At 45.1% G+C, this 26,219-nt stretch overlaps 2 protein-coding genes across 8 annotated transcripts in view; both read right to left on the reverse strand.

Annotated features, from left to right (window-relative positions):
• STK31 (serine/threonine kinase 31) overlaps positions 1-4,799 on the reverse strand; it is a 58,588-nt gene extending 53,789 nt beyond the window's left edge. For both annotated transcript variants that reach the window (XM_040965002.1, XM_040965001.1), the window contains exons 1-3: positions 4,750-4,799; positions 2,413-2,459; positions 2,271-2,323 (exon numbers count right to left, since the gene is read on the reverse strand). In XM_040965002.1, coding sequence (XP_040820936.1) covers positions 2,271-2,323; positions 2,413-2,459; positions 4,750-4,799 — 150 coding nt within the window. The remainder of the gene's footprint in view (positions 1-2,270; positions 2,324-2,412; positions 2,460-4,749) is intronic.
• Positions 4,800-6,564: 1,765 nt separating this feature from the next.
• On the reverse strand, positions 6,565-24,347 carry FAM221A (family with sequence similarity 221 member A). Of its 6 annotated transcripts, none has more exons than XM_040964924.1 (7): positions 24,213-24,347; positions 22,166-22,339; positions 20,302-20,492; positions 18,070-18,276; positions 13,277-13,384; positions 8,542-8,624; positions 6,565-7,082 (listed from the first exon to the last, which is right to left on the reverse strand). In XM_040964924.1, exons 1-7 carry the CDS (start codon positions 24,275-24,277, stop codon positions 7,014-7,016), a joined length of 897 nt encoding a protein of 298 aa, XP_040820858.1. In that variant the 5' UTR covers positions 24,278-24,347; the 3' UTR covers positions 6,565-7,013. The 6 variants fall into 6 exon arrangements, with proteins under 6 accessions (XP_040820858.1, XP_040820861.1, XP_040820862.1 ...); XM_040964927.1 differs by lacking the exon at positions 24,213-24,347 and adding an exon at positions 23,508-24,057; XM_040964926.1 differs by lacking the exon at positions 6,565-7,082 and adding an exon at positions 12,045-12,051 and having other exon boundaries at positions 13,280-13,384.
• Positions 24,348-26,219: the final 1,872 nt, after the last annotated feature.

A 26,219-nucleotide genomic window follows, 5' to 3' on the forward strand; every position in this document is an offset into this window, starting at 1 on the left:
AATGAATGAATCCCAACTGAACTTCAACTGTGAATATGCAGCAAGGTGGAGGAATCCACCATGGGGGTAGGGCTGTGGGAGGGGTAGGGGGAATCCCAGTGCCTATAAAACTGTATCACATAACACAATGTGATTAACAATAAAAAAAAAAAAGTAGTCCTTCAGCAACAGTTACAAGGCCATCATTCTGCTTACATGTATCCTGACATTAGAGGTAGAGCTGAAGGTCCAGCATCCTATTGTCAAGATGTACTGAACAGTTTCATTGGGAGTTTATCTTTTATTCAGGAGTAGATATGCATCCTGCATTGTATCTTCCTTCTCAGTATGACAGTTTTCCCTATACAGTTCCTCTAAATGATTGCATGTTTACCTGTATATACACTGGTCTTGCATTTTGTATGAAGGTTGCCTTATATCAGAGAGAAGATAATAATATTTGTCCTTTTGAGAATGGCTTGTTTCACTTAGCATAATGGTCTCTAGTTGGGGCCATAAATGGTAGAATTTATAAAGAGGCTCAGAAACTCAACAATAGCAAAACAAACCACCAGGTGAAGAAATGGGTGAAGGAAATGAGCAGGTATTTTTCAAAAGAACAAATTCAAGTGGCTAATAGACATAGGAAAAAAATGCTCAAACTCTTTCTTAAAAATAAACATACTGAACACATGGTATTTAATAAAAACATTTAAGTCAATTTCACTCTTCCATTATATTTGTTCAATGGAGCTGCTAAAAAATTTTATAACCTACTTTTCTGATAGACTTGTAACTGGACAGCACTGGTCTAAAAATCTTATTTAAGCTAATAAATGATGTTATTAAATAATGAACTTAAACACGTTATTTATCATAAAATCTTGAGCACTGCTGAATGCCACAGATGCTCTCAGCAGACCCCAGGGACAGAGAACGGCAACGTGTCCGTGCTGTCCTTCAGAGAATGGCCAGGTCCATATAACATCTGCCACTAGTTACCTATGGCATCCTACAGTATAGCTCCTTCACATGTTAGAATTACTAATTAATCATATTCTTATAGAAATTGTTTTCTCATAAATCTCATAAAATTCCCACATTACTGAATCACCTCCACCCTCACAAAAAGGACTTCCTATGCTATAACAATTACAGGGAAGGGGCAGGTGCTGTGGCATGGCAAGTTAAACTTCCATCTGCAGTGCTAGCATCCCATATGCTGGTTCCTGCTATTCTATTTCTGATCCAGCTTCCTGCCAATGCACCTGAGAAAGCAATGCAAGATGATTCAACTGCCTGGGTCCCTGCATCCACAATCCACACCCAAGACCAGTATGACATGCTCAGTCTCAGCACACCCCAGCCCTGGCTGCTGAGACCACTGCAGATCTGTTTCTCCCCTCTCCCATAATTCTGCCTTTCAAATGAATACCTTTAGAAAAAAAGATTTAGGGCCTAGTGGCTAAAGTCCTTGCCTTGAATGCGCCAGGATCCCATATGGGCGCCGGTTCTAATCCCAGCTGCTCCACTTCCCTTCCAGCTCCCTGCTTGTGGCCTGGGAAAGCAGTCAAGGATGGCCCAATGCTTTGGGACCCTGCACCCATGTGGGAGACCTGGAAGAAGTTCCTGGATCCTGGCTTCGGATCGGCATAGCATCGGCCGTTGTGGTCACTTGGGGAGTGAATCATTGGACAGAAAATCTTCCTGTCTCTCCTCCTCTCTGTATATCTGACTTTCCAATAAAAAAAACTAAAATAAATCTCTTAAAAAAAAGAAAAGAAAAAGAGATTTATTGGGAAATGATAAAATGAGGTTTTTTTTTAAGTAAATTCTCAACAGAAACACTTTGCTGCTTTGTCTTGTACTTCAAACTGAACAAACTTATCTGACTTTCAGCATGCCAGGAGAAAATACCTAATTTATAATGAGAAAAAAATATAGCTCAGAATCAAATTTAAGTCATTACAAAACATGACTTTTATCTTTCAATAAGCAATTTTTAAAAGTACCCCTAGATGGGGCTATCACTTCACAAGTACAACTGCTCAGTGTAAACAGCCTGGAAAGTTAGTATTCAGTGTAATCCTGGTGTCACAATTTTTCTATGAAGTTTTTAACTTGATATGAGTATACTGCTTAGATCTGATTCATCTCCATCTGTAGCTATTTAGCTTCTAAAAATGCCTTGTGCAACATTCATTCATCCAGTTTTCTCATTTTGGTTTTTGCTGTGGAGGACCTGGGTCAGGGAAGAGGAAGAGGACAAATGAAAATGGTCGGTTACTTACCTGGGCCCAAAATGTTACTGCATCTTCTACATGACTTCCAACCACATCCTCAACTAAAACAAAATCAGGGTGCAAAGAAAATTAGAAATAAATCACCATCATCCAGCATTTAATTGTGAAATACTTTTATAACTGTCAGTACCTTTATTGTAATGGGTGTCTTCATCCATCTGGACAATTCCCGGAAAACTGAAATTATACCTTGAATTAGATTACGGTCCTGCATCAACAGCAATACAGACTAAGCCTGATGATATTCAAATTTTTACAAGCATATTTTGTCCTAAAGGAAGCGATCAAAAATCAAACTCTACATTGCAAAATGATCTATAAAGTGTTTTCCTCGATAATTAGTTCTTTCATTTCCAATATGCAATACCTCACAATTCCATTATCTCAATCTATGAAATTACCTCTAGCCAAATGCTTAAAAATTTGCAGTGAAGTGAATAATGCACATACATATTGACACTCTTTCCTAAAAAAATTAACACATTCCTCCTCCCCCTGCCAAAACAAAATAAAACACAAAACAAGAGAAACAATGGGTTAGTGCTGTGGGTCAAAACACTGCATAGGATGTCAAGCATCCCATATGTTAGTTCCAGACCTGGTTGCTCCAATTCCAGTCCATCTTGCTGCTTATACATCTGAGCAAGCAGCAGAGGATAGCTCAAGTGCTTGGGCCCCTGCACCCAAGTGGAAGATTGGAAAGAAGCTCCTGGCTCCTACCTGACATGGCCCCAACATTTGTGGCCACTTGGGGCATGAATCTATGTTTGGAAAATCTCTCTGTATCTCTTCCTCTCTCTGTGTAGCTCTGCATTTCAAATACATTAATAATTTGTTTACAATTTTATTTTTATTGGAAAAGTAGATCAGATTTACAGAGCGAAGGAGAGACAGGAAGATCTTCTGTCCACTGCCTCACTTCTCCAATGGTTCACAACAGCGAGAGCTGAGCTGATCAGAAGCCAGGTGTCCCACGTGGGTCCCAGTGCTTTGGGCCAACCTCAACTGTTTTCCCAGGCCATAAGCTGGGACCAGATGGAAAGTGAAGCAGCTAGGACACAACTGGCACTCATATGGGATCCGAGGGCTTGCAAGGTGAGGATTTAGCCATTGAGCAATTGTGCTGGGCCCACCCCCACTTTTTTTTTTAAGATTTGTGATAAACCTTAAAAATAAAGAAAATAGAACAAATGCTTTTAAATGGTATATAACAGGCACCATGGTTGCATAACTGGAATTAAAGCCCACAAATCAAATCTGGCTTAATAATTTTCATCCATAATAGGCAAACTACTTCCCCCCAAAAAAGTCTACAGACTTGTAACTTTATCTTCAATACAGAATATTATACACACATTCATCAAAGAAGCACAAACATCAGACTTCAACAGCTTTCAAAAGCTATCTAAAGGGCCCCGTGTGATGGCTTAACAGCTAAATTCTTGCCTTGCCGTTGCTGGGATCTCATATAGGCTCCAGTTCGTATCCCAGCTGCTCCACTTCCCTCCCAACTCCCTGCTTGTGGCCTGGGAAAGCAGAAGAGGGCCCAGGTCCTTGGGCCCTGGCACCCACATGGGAGAGCCAGAAGCTCCTGGCTTTAGATTGGCTCAACTCTGGCCATAGCAGCCATTTGGGGAGTGAACCAGTGGATGGCACTCTTTCTCTCTTTGTCTCCATATCCAAACATCTGCCTTTCCAATTAAAAATGTCTTTAAAAAAAAAAGCTAGCTAAGAACACCACTGTCAGCAGTCTCAAACCCTCTCAAGACTTTGATAACATTCCTAACTACAACACTCTTGAATTTCGCTTCTTTCTCCCCACCCCCAACCCCCACCCCCCACTACACCAAGGGGTGTGAAACGTCTACAAACCAGGAATTCTTTCATTGGGTCCAAACGCTAGTTTTTAAATTAAGGATGTCAAGAAAGCAAAACCCAGTTCACTAACAGTTCACTTTGGAAATCTTAAACTATTTCTAGAAGATTCTTAAACGTCCCTTTAAGAGTTGTGCCCCCGCCTCCGTCCCCTCCCCCTCTCCCTCACCTACGGAGACCAGCTGGGCCCTGTATCTGCGCCAGAAGGAATGGGGGAGTCTCGAGCAACACCTCCAAGTCTGAGTGAGGCGGGCATGGGGTACTCGCGGACACAGGGGGACTCCGGGCTCACCGGACATGTGGACACAGGGGAACATGCCGGCTCGTGGTGTGCTCCGGACATGTGGGAAGGTTCCAATGGCGCCGAGGAGGCAGGGGAGTGCGATACACAAGTCCAGGTCAACGTCTTCTCCCCCAAACCTCTCCAGCCCTTGCTCCTTGCACACTAGGGGTACCCATGGCCGCCTCGGCGGTCCCCAAAGGCCAGGAAACGGCCCTGGTCAGGGCTGGAGGCCTTCCCACGCACCCGGCGGCAACCACCAGCCGTCCAGACAGGCGCCTTATCCCGGACACCTCATAGAAGATGACTGACCTCACACTCTCTGCCACGGACGCCCGAGAAAAGTGACCCTGGCCCCACATGCCGGACCCTCGGCCCTCTGCCCGCCGCCCCGCCGCTCCACCGCTACCGCGCACGTGCAAGGCCTTACCGCGCGGGCGGCCTCACACTGAGCCTGCGCACACGGCCCTGCGCCGCCATCGGGGCCTGGAGGGAGCCGCGGCCGAGTCACGTGAGCACCGAGGGCCTCGGCCAGCGCGCAGCTCACGGCCAGGCGAAGGCCTCACGCCGGGCATTTATGTGGAGACGTGTAGGCCCGGGCTTCCGGCCACCTGACAGCCAATGGCCGCTCCCTTTCTCCGGACGTCAAAAGCGTAAGTGGTGGCGTGACATTTCGCGGTCTTTCGACGTCATCTAGTCCGGCGGATTTACATTTGGCAAGAAACTTCGTAGTCGTTTTAGTGGGTGATGAAAGGACAAGAGAATTTGGGGGAAATGTTTTTGCAGGTTTGTAGCGGTTCTGGGCATTTCTGCATCTAAATTTAGCACTCTGGTCTTTTCTCTAGCACAGGTCGTTTATCTGGAAAGTGTTCTGAGGGCACCAGAGGGACGGGCAGGGTAATGGCAAAGGGAAAAAGAAAAAGGTCACGTAACGGTGTATCTGGATACTTCAAAATGTCCATGAAAACTAAGGTAAAAGATCCGTTTCAAGGCAGGTTTTGTGGTGCTGCAGGTTATTCTTGCGTTTGCAACATCAACAGCGTATACTGGAATGTTGTTCGAATCCAGCTGTGCTGCTTATGGGTCAGCTTCCTACTGATACATCTGGGAGGGTAGGGAAGGATGGCCCAACTACTTTAGCCCCTGCTAGCCACAGGAGAGACTCAAATTGGCATTTTTGGTTCCTGGCTTTAACATGGCCCAGAACTGGGATGTTAGACCCATTTGGGGAGTGAACCAGTGGATGAAAGAGATAATCAATCCCCTATAATCCTCACCATGCTCTGCCTCTCAGGTAAAATTAAGTTTACTTTGATGCAACAAATTCTTGAAATCCATGCATATGAGTGGGGTCTTCAAAAAGTTAATGAAAAATTCATATTATGAAAAAACTGCAAAGATTTCAAAAATCAAGCACATCAAAATAAACTTACCTTTTATTTTTATTTTTCCACACACACTTTGCAGTGCCCTCATGTCACTGGGCTACAGGTGACTGGTACTCAGTTCTATAGGATTTTCTGAGGAAGTTTAAGAAAAACATCTCGGGATTTTCTGGCAAGCTGGTGGGCCCAGAGACACGAGTTCCCCCACAGCACTGGGCTGCACACGTTTGATCCAGTCAGAATGCCAAGCCACAGTGTCTGAATATCTTGCAAAAGAAAGTGAGAGAGCCAGGACAGGGCCCAAGGACAAGACGGCATCAGCAGCCTCCAAGTGCAGCTTCCAGGTGTTTCACAGCAGGACTGGGGTAAGCAGTGAGACCACAAGGACCTGAATGGCACACAGGATGGATCCAGTACACTTACAGATTAGCGTGTAGTGGGGCCAGCACTATGGTACAGCCAGTAAAGCCATGAGCTGCATCGCCAGCATCCCATAGGGGAGCTGGCCTTTGTCCACTACTTCCATTTCTGATCCAGCTCCCTGCTCATAGCCTGGGAAAGCAGCCAAGAATGACCTGTGTGCTTTGGGCTCCTGGTTTCTGACAGGAACAGCTCTGGCCATTGCAGCCATTTGGGGAGTGAACCAGTGGATGAAGGTCTCTCCTCTGGAACTATGCTGTTCAAATAATTTTTTTTTTTTAAGAAGAATATGTATCACTAGAAGATGGGTGTATCACTTTAAATTACAGATTTTTATTTAAAAGCATACATTAAAAAGCAACACTACAATGTTGGAGCAATAAAAAAATTAATGATTCCAGTTACTACTTTGGATAGCAAAGTGTTCCTGACATATTTTCAAAACCTTTAAAAATATCTTTAATTTTTTAAAGTAACCTGAAACCGTTAGATGATGACAGACTGAACATATTTGTTCTACTTTCAGGATCTGACTCATAGGAAAACAATCTCATTTGTTAGAAAAAAAGTATATACAAAGTAAAAAATGATAACATTTTGACAAAAATGTTTTCACGTATTTAAATAAATTAAACATACACGAAGTGATATTTATACAGTAGAAAAAACAAGTAATAAATTCAAGAGAAAATTAGCTATATGTTTATATTCAAAGAGATGTGAAAAACCCGTTCAGACGTCAGCTGGAGCCTCCCCCGTGGTCCTCACGAATCATGAAGGTTTCACAGTAGATGGCAGTGGAGCTTTTCCTTTCTGCTTAGCAGCCTTTTCCATTTTCATCTGTAAGTTTAAGCATTCGCTGGTATGCTCACTTGTAAACCACTGTTAGGAAGAGAAAGTTGCCCACCCCTCATCTGAATTCATGTCTTAGGGGGCTGGGCGTGGCAGTGCAGCAGGTGAAGCAGTACTCACAATGCCAGCATCTCACCCTGGTGTGCAGGTTCGAGGCCCGCAATTATATCCTGCACTGCATTTAACACGGGGCAGCAGCCCCTAAGCAGCAGTCACCAACCTTTCAGCCACCTAGGTGCTTTTTCTGGGGGGGAGGAGGGGGAGCTTCTGGGAGGTGATCAGAAAGCAGAGTGTTCCGAGCTAGTGGTCTTAGACAAGAGGCCCAAAGGAGAGCTGTGGTCACCCACTGGGAGAAGGCACCATGTGGAGCAGAAGGCAGCCCTCCCCAGCCAGCACATTGGCGACCTCCTTGTCTCCACGTCCTCTGCTTTTGTGTGGCCCATTTACTTCCTGTTCTGTTTTTCTCACACTTTGCATCATCCAGTGAGCTGCTGACCAGGATCAGAAGAGGACATAACCAAGAGTCCCAGAGGTGTCCTCACACTGGTGGAGTTGTTACCTAACTTAGAATAATGCCAGGAAGCAACTACAAAACAATCCCCATGAAAGGACTTCCCACACTTCATCAAGCCAACGTTGTTCTTTTAGCAATGAGCAGAACAAAATTCTCAAACAGAAAATTTACCACAAGTATAAGTGGTTGACAAATATGAAAGAGAATATCAATTATTTAGTGTTAATTTTTTCAATTTTCCGTAAATATTTACTGGAAACTTACTTTGTTCAGATGCTGAACTAAGTACTGAAGAAATCCAAAGGTGAATAAAATACTATGTCTATCCCCACAGTATTTACACCATGATGTAGAGCTGAAGGAAATGACCATTACCAAACGCTGTGGACATACCAAGACTACAGCTGGTGTAAGTCCTGAAAACAGCTAAAAGAAGTTTATCTTTAGTGTTTTCTTTCTCTTAAGACTATGGAGTGAATTTTTTTAACTGCAGTCTTAAGCAGAATTACATGATATCAAAAATTCAAAATATATCCAGTCTATTTGACAATTAAGTACTTTCAAATTTAAAAAGGAAAAAATGTTTAAAAGAATTCAATATACACATAATTCGCAGGTCTGATGGCTGATGTTGATTACTGATCAACATTTATGTTTGTAGTGTTGCTGGTCTTTACATATCAACCAGTGTATGTACAAGGGTACTTTAAAAGCTCAAGGAAAATTCAAATTATCTTTTAATTCTATTTGGTATGAACTGTTGAGTGCTTTCATATATTATTTTTTCATGCTATTTTTGTCTAAATTATTCTAAGCCTTAAGATTCAATGTCAGATATAAGACCTCCATAAGTTAGCTTTGCTGTTTCATATTGCATAAATCATTATTCTACAGTGTTATGTTACAAGCAAATGCAGACTTCTTTAAACCTACCCTTTCCTGATATCGTCTTTCAAAGATAGCCATATCATCTTCTTCGGGTCTCCGTAAAGCAGAAACTTGACTACTTGTACCTGCTAACAAGGGGGAAGACAAATATAATTAATGTATTTTATGTCGTTACATAGTGCCCTAAAATAATTTTAATCATGGGCCTGGCACGGTAGCCTAGTGGCTAAAGTACTCACCTTGCATGCTCTGGGATCCCATATGGGCACCGGTTCTAACCCTGGTGGCCCTGCTTCCCATCTAACTCCCTGCTTGTGGCCTGGGAAAGCAGTGGAGGTCGGCCCAAAGCCTTGGGACCCTGCACCTGCATGGGAGACCTGGAAGAGGCTCCTGGCTTTGGATCACCTCAGCTCCAGTCACTGTGGCCACGTGGGGAGTGAATCAATGGACAGAAGATCTTCCTCTCTGTCTCTCCTCCTCTCTGTATATTTGACTTTCCACTAGAAATAAATCTTTTTAAAAATGGTGATATTGTTTTTTATTTTTCTCAAGCCAGAAATGACCTAAATGGGTAATTGGTTCTTCTTCATAATTCTTCAGGAAGAATGGCATAGGACAAAAATAATTTTTACTGGCAAACATTCTCAAAATATTTAACTGGTTTGATTAAATAACATCATATAGCTATTCACATAATTTGGTTCAACTACATTTTACATTTTATAACTAAAAATCCATGTTACAATTATGAGCTAATATATAGAAGAAACTGCTAAGGCTTGGTTTTGTATAGGCAACTGTAGAGATATTCTCCACCTCACCATTTTTTAAAACTGATTTGTTTTAGGGGCTGGCATTTAGCATAGTGGTTAAGAAACCGGTTGAGACTCCCCCATCTTGTATCAGATGGGACCCACGTTTGATCCTCTCTGACTCACTCCTGATGACAGCTCCCTCCTAACAAAGACTAATAATTATTACCAAAGTCATCAAACACAGTGATCAGAATCAAGCAGTCATGTGCTACAAGTACTGAGAGAAAAGTTTTTGTGGACCTTAGCTGCTGCATCACTGATGGTCATTCTACAGATGACTCTGCAATCCCGTGCTGGTCCAAGAGCCCTAGGCCCTGAGGGGCTCACGCTGGCTGCTTTCCAAAGAGGGAAAGAGCGTAACTTTCTCTGTATCTTGGCTGCCACTACCGTCAATTAAAACTGAAGCTTCAGGCAGCAAGTGAGTCAGCGCTGGAGGTACCGGAATATGTCCTCTTTCTTGATTTTGCTCTCTTCCATCTATAGTTTATCATCACATCATCCTATACTGCTTTTGTGAGCAGCCTTAAAAATCCCTTGTGCAGACTGTTGGAAAACACAAAAGGCCAGACTAGGTCTTGACTCCTGCTGAACTATGTGAAAGCTGTGCCTTGGCACAGACCAGGTAGCACTGGGCTGCAACACCCAAAAAGAACCAGAATGGGTGAGGCTGGTTGAGCAAGGCCACTGTTCTTGTCAGGACAGGAGGTAGACAAAGTCAACCTGGGCCAGGGACCCACTGGTGTGTGCAAGAACTGTCACTGGGAGGAGACTTGATGGAGGAGCTTGGGAAACTCCTTCATTGGGATGCAGTCTCTGTAGGTGAGTGCAAGAAGCAAGACAAGGAGCAGCCCAGACCACGCCATACAGTACCTGCCAGCATACATGTGGGTTAGGTCTGGGGACAGACCAGTCCGGGTAAGCACATAATACTCACTGCCAGATCTGAGAACCAGGCAGGGGGCAGGAGGAACCAGATCAGGCCACAACACCAGCCAGTTTACATTAGGACCGAGACAGCTGGACTGGGATAGGCTGCAGCAACCACCAGCCTAAGACGTGGAACAGGGAGCTGACCAGACTAGGCCAAGCTGTGCAGTAAGATTGTAGACACAAGGTCCAGCACAATAGCATAGTAGTTAAAGTCCTTGCCTTGGACACACCAGAATCCCATATGGTTGCCAATTCTAATCCTGGTGGTCCTGCTTCCCACCTAGCTCCCTGCTTGTGGCCTGGGACAGCAGTTGAGGATGGCCCAAAGCCTTAGGACCCTGCACCCACATGAGAGACCCGGAAGAGCTCCTGGCTTCTGGCTTCAGATTGCCTCAGCTCCAACCATTGCGCTCACTTGGGGAGTGAATCATGGGACGGAAGATCTTCCTCTCTGTTTCTCCTCCTCTGTATATCTGCCTTTCCAATAAAAATAAATAAATCTTTAAAAAAAAAAAAAAGATTTGCAGACACCGAGGTGAGACAAGTCATGCCAGCCTGGGCCCAGTGAGAGCCAAGTACATGAATCCCAGGGACAGGAGATCTGACAGGGCTTGGGTTGCTTAGCTCAAGTCCTGGGGCCCACCCATGTGGTGAGGACTGGCTTCCTGAGCCCAGGGGACAGGGGAACCGATGGGGTTTGGGTTGCTTGGCCCAGATTCTGGGGCCCACCTTCTTGGTTCGTGAACTGGAGGTAGAGGATAAAGATAGGGCTTGAGTCACCTGTCCTGGGTCTTGGGGCTGCCTACTAGGTGGTCATCAGGTTTGTGAGCAGCCCCCGGGGGCGGGGAGGAATCCATCAATGTTTGGAACACCTCGCCCAGGTACTAGGACTTGCCTGCAAGAACATGTCCTACTTAATGAAAAAGGTGGAGCAGTGGACACAGGCCCTGTTGTAAAAAAAGAATATGGCAGCACATTTGGTGCTGTAGCAGGAGAACAGAATAAACTGGACAACTACTCCAAACACACAATGACAGCAAAAACCCTTGGTGAATGGAAGCAATGGACATTGGGAGGGTGACATCATCCTCAGATTGCTGAAATCAGCAGCATTTCAGAACTACCCAAACCGCTTGGTCAGAACCCTTGGAATACGTACACACTGAGACTCTGGGTTGATGTAAGGTGGCAGTCCCTCATCCCTGGGTACTGGGACATGTTTAAAGTCATGAGTGGTTCTCCCTTTGTCTCTCCCCTTCCCCCAGGAACAGCAAGAAGAAAGAGCAAATTTGGAAGCAATGAATTCACCCAATTTTCCCTAAACATCGATCCTTCCCACTCTGATCAATTTTATAATCATTATTAAGAAATAAAATAAGTAAAAAGACAAAAAAAAGTGCCTGTTTTGAGCACATACAGATTTACTTCCATCATTATTCCCATAAAATATATGGTTCAATAGATATTTACACAGTCTTTACCCTGTGTAAGGTGTTGTAAGGAATCTAGATATGAGTTAAAGTGCAACAGAAGAGGCACCCTGGGCCCAGCACAGTGGCCTAGCAGCTAAAGTCCTCGCCTTGAATGTGCCAGGATCCCATATGGGCACTGGTTATAATCCCAGCAGCTCTACTTCCCATCCAGCTCCCTGCTTGTGGCCTGGGAAAGCAGTCGAAGACGGCCCAAAGCAATGGAACCTTCCCCCATGTGGGAGACCCCAAAGAAGCTCCTGGCTCCTGGCTTCAGATCAGCTCAGCTCCAGCCATTGTAGCCACTTGGGGAGTGAACCAGTGGATGGAAGACCATCTGTCTCTTTTTTCTCTGTATATCTGCTTTTCCAAGAAAAATAAATCAATCTTTAAATATATACATATATTTAGAAATATAGATAAATATATCATATAAACAATATATATTTAATATATACATTTAGTATAACATATAAATACATATTACATATTTATATTTATAGTTATATGTAACATAAATATATATTAAATATATGAATATATTTATATATTGTTAGATTTATATCTTCAGAAATATATATTTAACTATATATTTTAGATAGAAATATATATTTAGAAATATTTCTATATAATATATAATATATATGTGAATATTTCTGTATATTTCTATATTAATAATATAAATATAAACTATATTATTACAAATATATAAAATATTTATTATATATTTCTATCTATAATGACATAAATATAGTAAGTATGTATATTTAGAAATATATATACAAATATTAGACACCTAGTAAACCACACAACTTGCTTCAGTGTTTTCACTCAAGCTGATACTGACAGAGCAAACTCGTCCTTAGATGGGAAATTCTATTTGTTCTCACTTTATAAGCGATAAAAGCCTGCTGAGCTATGCTTATTACTGGATGGTATCTCCTTCCAGAGTACCCAAAGATCCAGGCAATCCACACACAAGAGAACCCTTTCATTCCAATGCTGGAACAACCACATGCGCCAGAAAAATGCTTAAAACCTCACATTGGAGGGGCAGTGCCTGGCTTAGTGGTTGGGACTCACGTTCCAATAGGGGTGCCTGCATTTGATTCTCACCCTGTTTCTGACTCCAGCCTCCTCCTAATGCAGATCCTGAACGGCAGCAGTGGTGACCTGGTAAACTGGCTTCCTGCTACCTATACAGGGGACCTGGTTTGAGTTCCCTGCCCTGCTTCAACCCCATCAACCCACTGTGGGCATTTTGGGGGAGTGAATCAGTGAAGGGAAAGGCACTTTGTCTCTCTGCCTATCAAAAAAAACTTTAAACAACAACTTTAAAATAGACTATTACCAGAAGTCTCACAATTCTCAGATTTAGTAACCTTTCAAATACAAAATGAAGCTTCTTGCTTTTTCTTAGTGCCTGGTCACTAGACAAGAAAGTAAAATGATGGATTCACTCAAAGTCAAATTATAGTGATATTAAAATGAAGATAGAAGCCTAGAAAACAAGGTTCAATATTCACATTTACTACATGCAGAAACATTACAGTTTAATTTCATTACCACTGATCGGCGTTTCTGGAGAAGAACTGGACGGCGCTTGAAATGATTTTAGAAATGGGTGGTCTGCAGCCGTAACTGGAGCATCTAAAAATTCAACTGAGGGTGCACCTGGGGACAAAATAGATAGAGGGTGAAAATCACATCTTGATTTATAAGGACACAAACTAGGCCTTATTTATTTTTGTAGGATTTATTTATTTGAAAGGCAAATTTATTCAAGAGAGAGAAATACACAGAGAGGGAATCTTCTATCCACTGGTTTATGCCCCAAAATGATCTCCATGACCCAAACTTGGCCAGCACAAAGCCAGAGTCAGGAGTTTCTTCCAAGTCTCCCACACAGGTGCAGGGGCCCAGCCACTTGGGCCGTCCTCCGCTGCTTTCCCAGGCCACAAGCAGGGAGCTGGATGGGAGGTGAAGCAGCAGGACCCCAATCTGCATCAGTGGCGTTATCCACATGCCATAGTACCTACCTCAAGGTCTTACTTCTTTTTTTTTTTAAGGTTTATTTTATTTTTTATTGGACAGTCAAATTTACAGAGAGAAGGAGACACAAAAAGAAAGATCTTCCATCCACTGGTTCACTCCCCCAAGGGCTGAGCTAGTTCAAAGCCAGGAGCCAGGAGCTTCTCTGGGTTTCCCACATGGGTGCGATGTCCCAAAGCTTTGTGCCATCCTCCACTGCTTTCCCAGTCCACAAGCAGGGAACTGGATGGGAGGGGGAGCAGCCGGGAAACAAATCAGTGCCCATATGGGATCCCAGTGCACGCAAGGCAAGGACTTTGGCCACTAGGCAATCACACCAGGTTCTCAAGATCTTATTTCTAAGGTGAAATAAATTAGACTTTCAGCAAAGCCAGCAAAAACATCCTTCATGTAAAGTAGACATTTTTATTTAAATTTGTATATGCCCTATGAAAAAAAGGCAACACATTTCTCAGGGACCTTTATCAAAGTAGAAAAAAAATCATGCAATAACATAACTATATCTCAGCAAAGAAGTGCAAGAGCCTGATTAGCTACAGAACACGGTCAAGAGCAGAACAGAAGCCACTAGGCCCCTCCCCGTGAAGAGGGCGGAGTCAAGGCACTCTGAGGCTGTTCCATGCTAGGAAACCGACAAAACACAAAGATGGTTTCCTTCTTCAATGAAAAGAGGACACATCCTCAACCACAAACCACACAGACCAACTGCTAAATACATTAAACAGGGATGCTATGGAGAAACTGCTCCACCTTCTTCACATGTCCCACAGCCCCGAGCAGGTGCACCTGCTTTAGGATGGAAACAGTGCAGGGGCAACTGCCCCTGCTACCCCGTCCCACATCCCTCCTACCATCCACTCCTTGTCCACGGGGCAGGAGGCACAGAACAAACGGGCACAAGACACCATACGTCCTGCTCATCTCCAATATCCAAGGCTGGCATGAGCTTGACAGGACCCCACAGCCTCACACCTGGCCCTTCCAGAAGGACCAAACTCCCTCAAAGCCTGCCCCTTCCTCTATGCACTTGCTCAGCTCGGGTCAGCTCTGGAGTCACCTTGACTCCTCCCGTGACAGATGTCAAGGCAGGCTCATTCCTCCCCGTAGCTCCTCCACCTCCCAAGCACTCCTGAGAGCTCAGTGGGAATCACAAACTCCTGAGCCATGCCGGAAACAAATGCCAGCCAGAATCTCCTGCTGGGACAGGCCAGGGTCAACAGAGCAACCCCTTGGCCCCGCCTCCTTCCCCTGAAATCAGGGAAAAGCAGCTTCTTTTTCTCCTCACTCTCACCTGTCTTCACCCCGCCTTCCCTCAGAGGTCAAATGCTTATTTCTTTATACCTTACAGATACTTAATTAAGATACCAAGTCACAAAGAGGCAAAGATGCCAGCTACAAACACTACCTTTTAGCAATGTTTTCAAAATACTAGCTATTTCCATTGATCAAGAGTAAGAAGAATCATAAATACAATAAACAGGAACCTGCACTGTGGCTCAACAAGTTAATCCTCCACCTGCTGGTACCGGCATCCCATAAAAGCACCAGTTTATGTCCCGGATGTTCCACCTCCCATCCCGCTCCCTGCTTGTGGCCTGGGAAAGCAGTGGAGGATGGCCCAAAGCCTTGGGACACCCAGAAAAACCTCCAGGCTCCTGGCTTTGGATTGGCTCAGCTCCGGCCATTGCAGCCATTTGGGGAGTAAACCAGCAGATGAAGATCTCTCTGTGTCTTTCTCTCTGTAAATCTGCCTTTCAAATAAAAATAAATAAATCTTTAAAAGCAATACACAGAGACAAAAATACCATTATTTTTTAAATCAACTAAAAAGTCATTAAAACTCTAAGATAACTAGTAACAAAAACAATAGAAAATACTTGTTTTTTTTAATAAACAAACAATAATCAGAAAATACAATGAAAGAAAAAGATCCTCACGTATACCTATCTGTAAGAGACTAAGTTAAATAGAAATAAACTTAATAAAGGATTTCTAGAAAGGTAAGTTCAGAATTCCACTTAGTCACACAAATGACCAAGAAATTGAGATAATCTTTTAAAAAGTCAGAGGCGAGTTCAGAGATATTCTTGGCAAGATTGTTTACAGTGGGGACAGGCACTTACATGTGAGTTGAGATGTCGCTGGGATGTTGTGTGATGTGTTGACCTGCCACCTGCATTGCTGGCATCCTGTATTGGCTCTGGTTCCAAGCAGCGTAAGAAGTTCCAAGTGTTTGGGCCCCTGCTACTCATGTGGGAGATCCAGGCACTGTTCCAGGCTCCTGGCTTCAGCCTGGCCCAGTCCTGACCCGGGGGCCATTTGGGAAGTGAACCAGTGGATGGAAGATCTTTGTCTCTTCCTCTAACTCTCCTTATCAAATTAATAATTTTTTTTTAAAAGATGCCACTTGGGTTCCCCAGCCCATATTTCTGAGTTTAAGCCCTAGCTCCACTTCCGAGTCTAGCTTCCTGCTAACGCATACGCTAGCAAAGAAACGGAAAGAGATCTTCCATCACTGGCCAGGTGCCTGCCACAACTGGAGTGCGAGTACTTGAGCCATCATCTGCTGCCTCCCAGGGTACATGTCAAAAGAAAACGGTGATGAAAAGCACAGTAGCTGCGACTCTAAGCAGTGGCACTCCAGTACAGGATGCAGGTGCCTCGAATGACATTTTTTTTAAGTTACTTATTTAGTTGAAAATCAGAGTTACAGTGAGAGGGGGTGAGAGAGACCCCTTTTTGGTGCCCTGCCCAGATGGCTGTAGTAGGCTACACTGGGTCAAGCCAAAGCAATGATCCAGGTCTCCCACGTGGATGGCAGCAAACACTTGGGGCATCACAATTAGCAAGCAGCTGGATCAGAAACGGCGTAGACTCAAACTGGCATCCATATAGGATGCTGGCATCGCAAGTTGTGGCTTTATCTATTATGCCACAACACTAGCCCCTTTACTGACATCTTAACCCCTGTGCCAAATTTCTACCCACATATTTTATGGAATTTTTAAAAATAAATAAAATACATGTTTGTTGTAAAAAAAAAAATCTCCCCCCAAAACCAGTGTCTAAAGTAGACAAGGAATATTTGCTCCCTATCCCCAGTCAACTCTCAGAAGGGTACAGCTGTTTCCAGTGGATTGAGAATATAAGCTATTAAAACTTTTTCCTATAGCTTAAATGTATCCAAGAAGATACATTTGTGAACACATATATACAAACAGTTTATTATGAGTGCAATTACAGTGATACATACACAGGGCCAGTGTGGTGGCATAGCAAGCTAATCCGCCACCTAAAGCACCAGCATCTGATATGGGTACTGGTTTGAATACTAGCTGTTCCACTTACAATTCTACTTCCAACTAATGGCCTGGGAAAGTAGCAGAGGATGGCCCAAACCTTTGGGACCTGTACCCATGTGGAAGACTCAGAAGAAGCTCCCAGCTCCCGGTTTTGGATCAGCTCAGCTCCAGCAGTTGCAGCCATTTGGGGAGTGAACCAATGGATGGAAGATCTCTCTCTGTCTTTCCCCTCTATAAATATGACTCCTTCAAGTAAAAATAATAGAGAAATCTTTTTTAAAAGGTCCACATATATATGTGCACGTATTTTTATGTGAATTTTCCTTTTCAAGATAATGTGATTATAATAGCAAACACTGCAGTAAGTAGGGTGACAGGTAAATTACATCAAATTAAAGAAATGTTACTGAACTATTACAAACAAGGCAGGTACACTAGAATTTGGGTCCAATATTAGGATAGCAATACTTTGCCTCTGTGCTTTATAAATTTTCTGCATTGATAATAGTGGCAATTAGCATTTAAAAAAATAATAATAAAAGTCAAGTAAGAGAATGTTTTCTGAAAACCCATGATGAAAATAAAGTGCTGGGCCCAGCGCAATAGCAAAGTGGTTAAAGTCCTCGTCTTGAACGCGCTGGGATCCCATATGGGCGCCAGGTTCTAATCCCGGCAGCCCCGCTTCCCATCCAGCTCCCTGCTCGTGGTCTAGGAAAGCAGTTGAAGACGGCCCAAAGCCTTGGGACCCTGCACCCACATGGGAGACCTGGAAGAAGCTCCTGGCTCCTGACTTTGGATTGGCTCAACTCCAGCCGCTGTGGTTACTTGAGGAGTAAAGAATGGGACGGAAGATCTTCCTCTCTGTTTCTCCTCCTAGCTCTGTATATCCGCCTTTCCAATAAAAATAAATAACTCTTTAAAAAAAAAACAAATAAAGCGCTAACAGATAGAAGGCTTCACAACTATGAAACAACACACATGGACATTTCGCCCATCATCACTTACCAGTCCCACTGTCATCCAGCCGCATGTAGCCTTCGGCCAGTGAGCTGAAGCCAGTCAGTCCTCCCATGGCTGCGTAAGGAACGTCTCGTCCCACGGGCTTGCCCTGAGCCAGCCTCTCTTGTTTAGTCTCCACCACCGTGTCATGGGCATATGCGGGCTGGCCACAAGCACAAGTAAAGCAGCTGTGAAAGCCTGAACACTTGGAACCTGAGTCAAGATGTAGAAAGAGATCAACTTACATACCTTATTCTACTTTAAAATTGTATTTATTTATTTGAGAGATAAATAGGCAGCACCATTTTTTGCTAGTTCACAAATGTTTGCAGTGGCAAGGGGTGGGGCTACACTAGGGCCCAGAGCCAGGAGCCAAGAGCTGGTAACTCAACTGGGGTTACCCAAGTGTGTGGGGTAACCCAGCCACTGAAGTCGACACCCGTCCTGCCAGGGCCGGCACCAGCAGGAGGCTGGAGTCATGGGGCCGAAGCTGGAAATGGAGTCCAGAAGCTTCTACGTGGCACAGGAATACCTGAATGAGTAGGCTAACCACCAACCCCCAACTGTTAAGAACATGGATACTAAACTGCCTACACCAAAAAACTTAGCTCAGCCAGTTAAATCCATGTTGTCTGGCCTCTGACTGTTTCTTCCAGTTTCTGAACACTCCCCCGGGGAACTGTTCCTACTTCTATGAGTACAGTCACAATGTGTGACAGTGTAGAGAGCCCTCAGAAATCCCAAAATGGATCTAACCTATGACCCAGCCTACACACTAGTGTGAATTTTTCCAAAAGATATGAAATCAGCATATGAAATAGTTATCTGGAGCCCAGTGTGCTAGCCTAGCAGTTAAAGCCCTCGCTTTGCACGTGCTGAGTTCCCATAAGGGTGCCAATTCTAATCCCAGCAGCCCCTCTACCCATTCAGCTCCCTGCTTGTGGCCTGGGAAAGCAGTCTAGGACAGCCCATGCACCCGTGTGGGTGACCCGGAAGATGCTCCAAGCTCCTGGCTCGGATTAGTACAGCTCTGGCTGTTGCAGCCGCTTAGGGAGTGAATCAGCAGATGGAAGATCTTCCTCTCTGCCTCTTTTCCTTTATGTATATCTGACTTCCCAATAAAAAAATAAATCTTAAAAAAAAAAAAAGAAAGATAATAGTTGTCTGTGTCCATATGTTTATAGCAGCTCGGTTCACAATAGTTATGAAATCAAGCCAGGTGGCCGTCAACTGTCAAGTAAATAAAGATAATGTGATATATACATATATATGTGATAAGTAAAATTACTTAGCAATAAAAAGAGTGAAATCCTGGTTTCTTCCAACAAAATGGATACAACTGAAGACTATTATGCTTAGTAAGTAAACCCAATCTCAAAAAGACAAGTATCATGTTGTGATCTCTGGCAGCTAATACATAGCTGCCATATATGTATACATATACATAACACATATGTAATGAATATGAGTGAAACTGACATCTTGAGGTTGAATGATTCTGTATAGCCCTTGTCCACATGCCTAAAGAACAGTCTTTCTTAGCAAATAAACAGAGGATTAAACTTGAGATTATAAAGTATGCCATCACAAAAACAAAGAAAAATAAGAAAGAAAAGAAGTTAAAAGTTTCTTATGCTCTTAAAACTGTATATATCGAATACATAAACTATGTTCTCTTTATATAAAAAAGAAATCTTAGGACCCAGCACGGTAGCCTGCAGCTAAAGGCCTCGCCCTGCACACACCAGGATACTATACGGGCACCAGTTCATATCCCAGCTGCTCCACTTCCCATCCAGCTCCCCGCTTGTGGCCCTGGACAGCAGTCGAGGATGGTCCAAGGCTTTGGGACCCGCACCCATGTGGAAGACCTGGAAGAAGCTTCTGGTGAGCCATCATTTGTTACTGCCTCCAGGCACATTACCAAAGAGCTGGACAGAAAGCAGAGGTAAAACTCGATCCTCTGTACTCACATATTTTGCAGGAGTCCCAACTGGTGGCTTAGCCCACTGTGCCACAAATCTATTGCTGTTATCTAAATTATTTTAATCATATGAGTTCAGGGTTTATGATTATCAAGCATACTAATAATTTTCCCACAAAAAAAAAATGAAAGAGTAGAATGTTTATCCATAGAATTTTTCTTAGTTGTTTATAGCTAAAGAAAACTGACACAAAGACATATTCAGTCTTAACAAAGTAATAAGTATGTTTTATGTGCACAATAAAGCCACTCACATGCATTGCAGGTAAAGCCAGGAGCGGCACTGTGCTGATCGGCAAAGTGTTTGCACCTGCAGCGAACGGGCTGGGTACCGTTTAAAGGGACGTAGTGGTAGGCCCCGCACCGGCAGCCGGTCACCTGGCAGGGCAGTTCAATGGGGCGCTGCTGGGGAAGTGTTTCAAAGTCAGTTTTATGTTGTTTATATCTGGGGGATTAAAAAAAAGGAGATAAACACACAAAAAAATGCAAGTGTTAGCAAAAATTACAATTCCTATTCTATTGAATGCAAGAACGATTCTTTAATTTCTTGTTTTACTGTTCTTGTTACTAAGGTGGAGATAAACTGCTACATGCAGTGTCTCTGTCAGCTAAGTTGTTTTGGACTTATTTATTTATTTATTTATTTAGTAAATTATTTTTATCAGAAAGATTTACAAAGAGGAGAGACAGAGAAAAAGATCTTCCCTCTGCTGGTTCATTCCCCACGTGGCCTCAACAGACAGCTGGGGCTGGGCCACACCAAAACCAGGAGCCAGGAGCTCTACTTGGGTCTCCCACATGGGTGGCAGGGACGCAAGTAAGTAGATCCTCATCTGCTTCCTTCTCAGGAGTTATCAGCAGGAAGCTGGATGGAAACAGCAGACAGGACTCAAACCAGTATTCCAATATTATACGGGAATCAGGTATCCCGAGCAGGGGTTGAATCCACTGTTATCACAACTCCTGCCCCTTGAGAAACTAAAAGGCCCATCTTTTGGTGCTTGTGTTATGTCACAGTGGTTACATTGTCATTTTGAAAACCCACATGCTACATCCAAGTACTGGTCAAAATCCTGGCTATTCCACTTCTGATTCAGGTTGGGCTAAAGCACCCAAGAAGGCAGCAGACAATGGCTCAAGTATCCGCATCCTGTCATTCCTGGGAAACCCGCATGGGACTTCCGGTTCCTGGCAATGGGCAGATTGAGACAGCAGATGGAAGAGCTCTGTCATTCTGCCTCTCAGATAAATTAACACAGAGCTAAAAGAAACATCCATTTGTTAGCTGGAAGGAAGTGGCATTACATTTTCACAAGAATGAATTACATGGGGATCATGAAATTCACCAAACCCCTCTTCAGTTCTGAAAGACGCTAAGCTATCCCTGGTGCCTCCATTCCCTGGCAAGGTCTGAGTAAGGCTGCCAGGTGACTGTAAAGTTTACCTCAACATTACTCATCCCAGCAGCCACCTGCCAACCCCTGGCAAACTGTGCTCCAGCCAACAGCACCCATCAAAGCATCTCTTACAAAGGGCCCCAGAAACTGCCATCAGAAAAGGGCGCTGGCCCTTTGGTGACTCCCTAGACCACCACGTTAAAATCATCGCCTGAAATCATGCATTCAGTTCAGTGACTTTGACATGTATGACCGTGAGGCCATGGCAAAACTTCAAGTAGAATATGCGCCAGGCAAAACACAACCCTCAGACGCGGGCAACAGGAGCCAGTGACTGGGGCCACACCCACTCCCTTTCTTCTGCGCCCTTTCCTGGCAACGCAACTCTGACCAAAAACAGTCCATCTTCGCTGAGATGAAGACATCACCATGGCAGCTAGTTAAGGGGTAAAGGGCAGTTGGGGAAGAAGAGGGTCTGCCAGTCCCCAGTATTTTGCTCTCACTGGTGGGAAGAGTTGCTTAAAGCAACAAGCAGGATTAGTTAACAGAAGCTTTGAAATCACAGATTTAAAAAAAAAAAAAAACTGACATAATTGGTACTGCATTACATAAAGGCTTCTTTTGAAAATGTATCTGAATTATCACAGTGCTCTTTAAAGAAGGAAGGTGTGCTTTCCAAGTTCTTTTCCAATCATCAGAAAACGGTAACAGAATATCTCACCTGTGTGTACAAAAACACAGTGTTTCCGGGCCAACAAGTTTACAATCCATGCCGCTTGGTGACCTCCAGCTTACGAATAACCTGTTCTGTAAGCGCATGGGTAAAACTTTACTTTTGTATTCTTCATATTCTTCAGGAGTAAACAGTTTCCCTCCGTCATCATCACCGACAATTCTGCAACAACAACAGCAAATATTTCCTTACACCTTGAGTCTTTATTTTCCAGGCTGAAATTATGAAACTGGGCCTAGTGGCTAAAGTCCTCGCCTTGCATGTACCCTGGAATCCCATATGGACGTCAGTTCTAATCCTGGCAGCCCTGCTTCCCATCCAGCTCCCTGCCTGTGGCCTGAGAAAGCAGTAGAGGACGGCCCAATGTCTTGGGATCCTGCACCCACGTGGGAGACCTGGAAGAAGTTCCTGGCTCCTGGCTTCAGATTGGCACAGTACCAGCCATTGTGGTCACCTGGGGAGTGAATCATCAGATGGAAGATCTTCCTCTCTGTCTTTCCTTCTCTCTGTACATCTGACTTTCCAATTTAAAAGATTATAAAACTGGAGCTGGCACAATGGCTCAATTGACTAATCCTTCCCATGCAAGCACTGGGATCCCATATAGACACTGGCTCGTGTCCCAGCTGCTCCATTTCCGATGCAGCTCCCTGTGAATCTGGGAAAGCTGCAAAAACAGCCCACCTCCTTGGGATCCTGCATCCATACGGGACACCCAAAAGAAGTTCCAGGCTCCTGGCTTCAGACCAGCCCAACTCCAACCACTGCAGCCATTTGGAAAGTGAAACAGCAGAAGAAAGATCTCTGTTGTCTCCCTCTCTCCCTCTGTAAACCTGCCTTTCAGATAAAGATAAATAAATCTTTAAGAAAAAAACTATCGGACCCCAAAAAGTCCATGCAGAAGCCAACATGCATACCTGATGCTCATCCCTGGCCAGGAGTTTGACTGTTGACCCTAAATAGTCTCACACACACAATCAGAACCTTATTTCTGTGTTGGGGACTCAGGTTTATCACCATTTAATTTCAGAAGCACAGTTTTATGAGAAAAAAAAATCCCTGTTATTGCTATGGGAGGAAAAAGTTCAGGGCCAGCATGGTAGTTCAACAAGCTAATCTTCCACCTTCAGTGCCATAGGTGTCAGTTCGTGTACCAGCTGCTCTGCTTCCCCCACACACACGTACACAGACGTCTAAGGCACAGGTGAACACCAAGACCCTGCAGATGGCCGAAGGGCCCGAGTAGCCTGAAGAGCTAGCTGGAGGCCACAGCATCTGGCTGTGCTCGGGATAAAGGGCTGGGTGGTACCTGTTCCCGCCCAGGACTCACCTGAACTGCTCAATGAGGTCTGCCCCACCGAGCTCCCCGTGCACGCCTCTCCTGCGCAGTTTCCAGGCACCTCAAAGCCTTTACCCAAAACTCCACCAGCGGGGGCAGTCAGTGGCAGGAGTGTAGACTGCCCAGACGGCCCGGGCGAGTTTACCTGGGAGATCAGGGCGACCACCCTCAAGCCACCTGTTGTTTGACACACACAAACGGGCTCTGGTCCTCGCCCTCTGAAAAGGGGCTGCAGGTGCCTGCCTGAGTCTCGGTCAGACCCCAGGCAGTGCGCCGAGACCTGGGCCAAAGCAGGGAGCGAGTTTTCTCCTTTTCTCTCCACGAAAGCCCAGCGATCAGTGTAGTGTCTCTCCCTGTCTCTCTCTCTCTCCCTCCTAAAGTCAGAGCCTCGGGGGTGGAGAGTGCTGAGGGAGATGCACTGAGAACCACACGTTCCACGCGATCACCGGACGCACCGACACAACTGATTCTCCAAAGGCCATCTGGAAAACACACCAGGACCCCTCCACCCCTTCGTGTCCATCTGGAGTTCAGAAACCTCCTGGCGGGACGCGCGGAAATGGTTTCGGGAAAGGCGAGCAACATTTGCCGCCAGGAGGCGAAATCTGACAAGAAGCCAGGCCTCCAGCAGCCAAGTCCCAAGGTTCCGGCCCTGCTCCAGCCTTCCTAGTGCTCGTCCCAGAGCCACAGCCTCACCTCCGGTACTCCAGGTACTCGTCCACCGCCGCCGCGCCGCCGGGAGGCAACGTTAGGCGCTCCATGGCCGGCGCGGAAGCAAAAGGCGCCCGAGCGCCGCGTTCTAGAACCGCAGCTAGAAGGAGCCACAGCAGCCTTCCGTCCCCGCCCCTCCTGCAGGACCCGCCCCTCCTGCAGGACCCGCCCCTCGCTGGTAGGTCCCGTCGCCCACTGACAGACCCCGCCCTCCTGGACAAATCCCACCCCCGTCTGTAGGCCCCGCCCCTCGTGTTGCTCCGCCCCTGTCTGCAGGCCCCGCCCCTCAGGTTGGCCCCGCCCTCGCAGTCTGGCTCCGCCCCTCTTCCCCAAGGGCCCAACCCTCTGCGTCCGCAGTCGCGTCAGGAGTGCCTTCCGATGACTTCGCCGTTTCCTGGATCTCCAAGGTGAAGGAAGGTGAGAACAGGCGGTACAGAAGCTGGCATGTCATAAGCGCCAGGAAAACGGCTTCTTCCTTCACTCGCTCTCGCCCCTTAAACCATCTCTTGAAATATATCCATCCAAAAAAAAAAAAAAGGACCATAACCATCTGTGAAGAGATTCTGGTTGGGTTTGAGGTCCGCTTTCCCATAATGGGCGTCTCAGGTTGCAGTCGACTATCGGTGGTCCAGAGCTCTGAGTCCAGTTGGAACACGTTGTTCTGGAATAACGGGTTTAAGGGAAAACCAATGAGAAACGATTTTTTTGTTTGTTTGTTTGTTTGTGTTTCAGAAACCTTCAGAGAAACCCAAAGTTGAGCTACTTTACAATTGGCAATTAGTCCTGGAAAAGCAGATAGGAAATCTAGAGTATTCAGGCATTCCAGGAAAGCAATAAGGAAAATAATTCCCGGGATAAAAAAAACTTGAACACTGTAATTGTACTTTTTTTTTGTTTCTGTATATTTCAAAAGCAAAGTATTCCATAGAAGAACTGTTTGAGCACCCCATGGGAGCTGTGCTGTTCACGCACCTCCAGCTGCCCACTCTTGCTTCCTCTCTACTTTTGGTAGCTGCTTTGTACCCAGCTGTTACTGCATTTCCTCCATGACTGAAGAGCTGCCACAGCTCCAGAGACCACATCCAAATTCAAGGAAGAGGAAAGGCGACCCCACAGCTGTTCCTTTTCACAATCAAGAACATCCCCCTAGAAACACCCCGCCAAGGCTCTCACGTTTGTGTGGTTCGCTGGAGTTAGGTCAGATGGTCATGTACACACCTCCCTTCCCCGGGATAAAGATGTCTGGGAAAGCAGATGTAGCTCTTGCATTTGCAGGCTCTCTGATGGGGGTGGTCAAGGAGAGGGCTGGGCATGTGCATTGCTGAGGCGGACCCAGAGTGTGCCACAGCCCGTTCTTAGCGCCCACGCACATGTCCATGCCTTCTCCCCAAGCAGGCATTTTACACAGATGCATTCATCCGCCACACCGCTAAGGAAAAAGACCAACCCAGAATCTCATCCAGTCTGAAATTTCACATCTCTCTCTTTATTTTTTTTTTTAAGATTTATTTATTTTTATTGGAAAATCAGATTCACAGAGGGAAGGAGAGACAAAGATATCCCATCTGCTGATTCATTCCCCAAGTGACCTCCATGCCCAGAGCTGAAATGAACAGGAGCCAGGAGCCTCTTCTGGGTCTCCCACAGGGTGCAGGGGCCCAAGGCTTTGCGCCATCTTCTACTGCTTTCCCAGGCCACAAGCAGGGAGCTGGATGGGAAGTGGAGCACCCATAAAACAAACCAGTACCCATATGGGATCCTGGTGCATGTAAAGCAAGGACTTTAGACACTAGGCCACCATGCCAGGCCCTGCGTCACTCAGGCTCACCATGCACCAGTGTGGGAGACCCCAAAGAAGCTCCTGGCCTGAGTTGAGCCAGTCCAAGGCCAGGAGCTTCTTCTGGGTCTTCCATATGTGTCCAGATCCCAAGGACTTGGGCCATCATCCACTGCTTTTCCAGGGCACAAGCAGGGAGCCAGATTGAAAGTAGA

This window comes from Ochotona curzoniae, unplaced genomic scaffold (assembly GCF_017591425.1).
Source record: "Ochotona curzoniae isolate NIBS_2020 unplaced genomic scaffold, NIBS_Ocur_1.0 scaffold_3835, whole genome shotgun sequence".
In the NCBI taxonomy this organism is placed as follows: Eukaryota; Metazoa; Chordata; class Mammalia; order Lagomorpha; family Ochotonidae; genus Ochotona; species Ochotona curzoniae.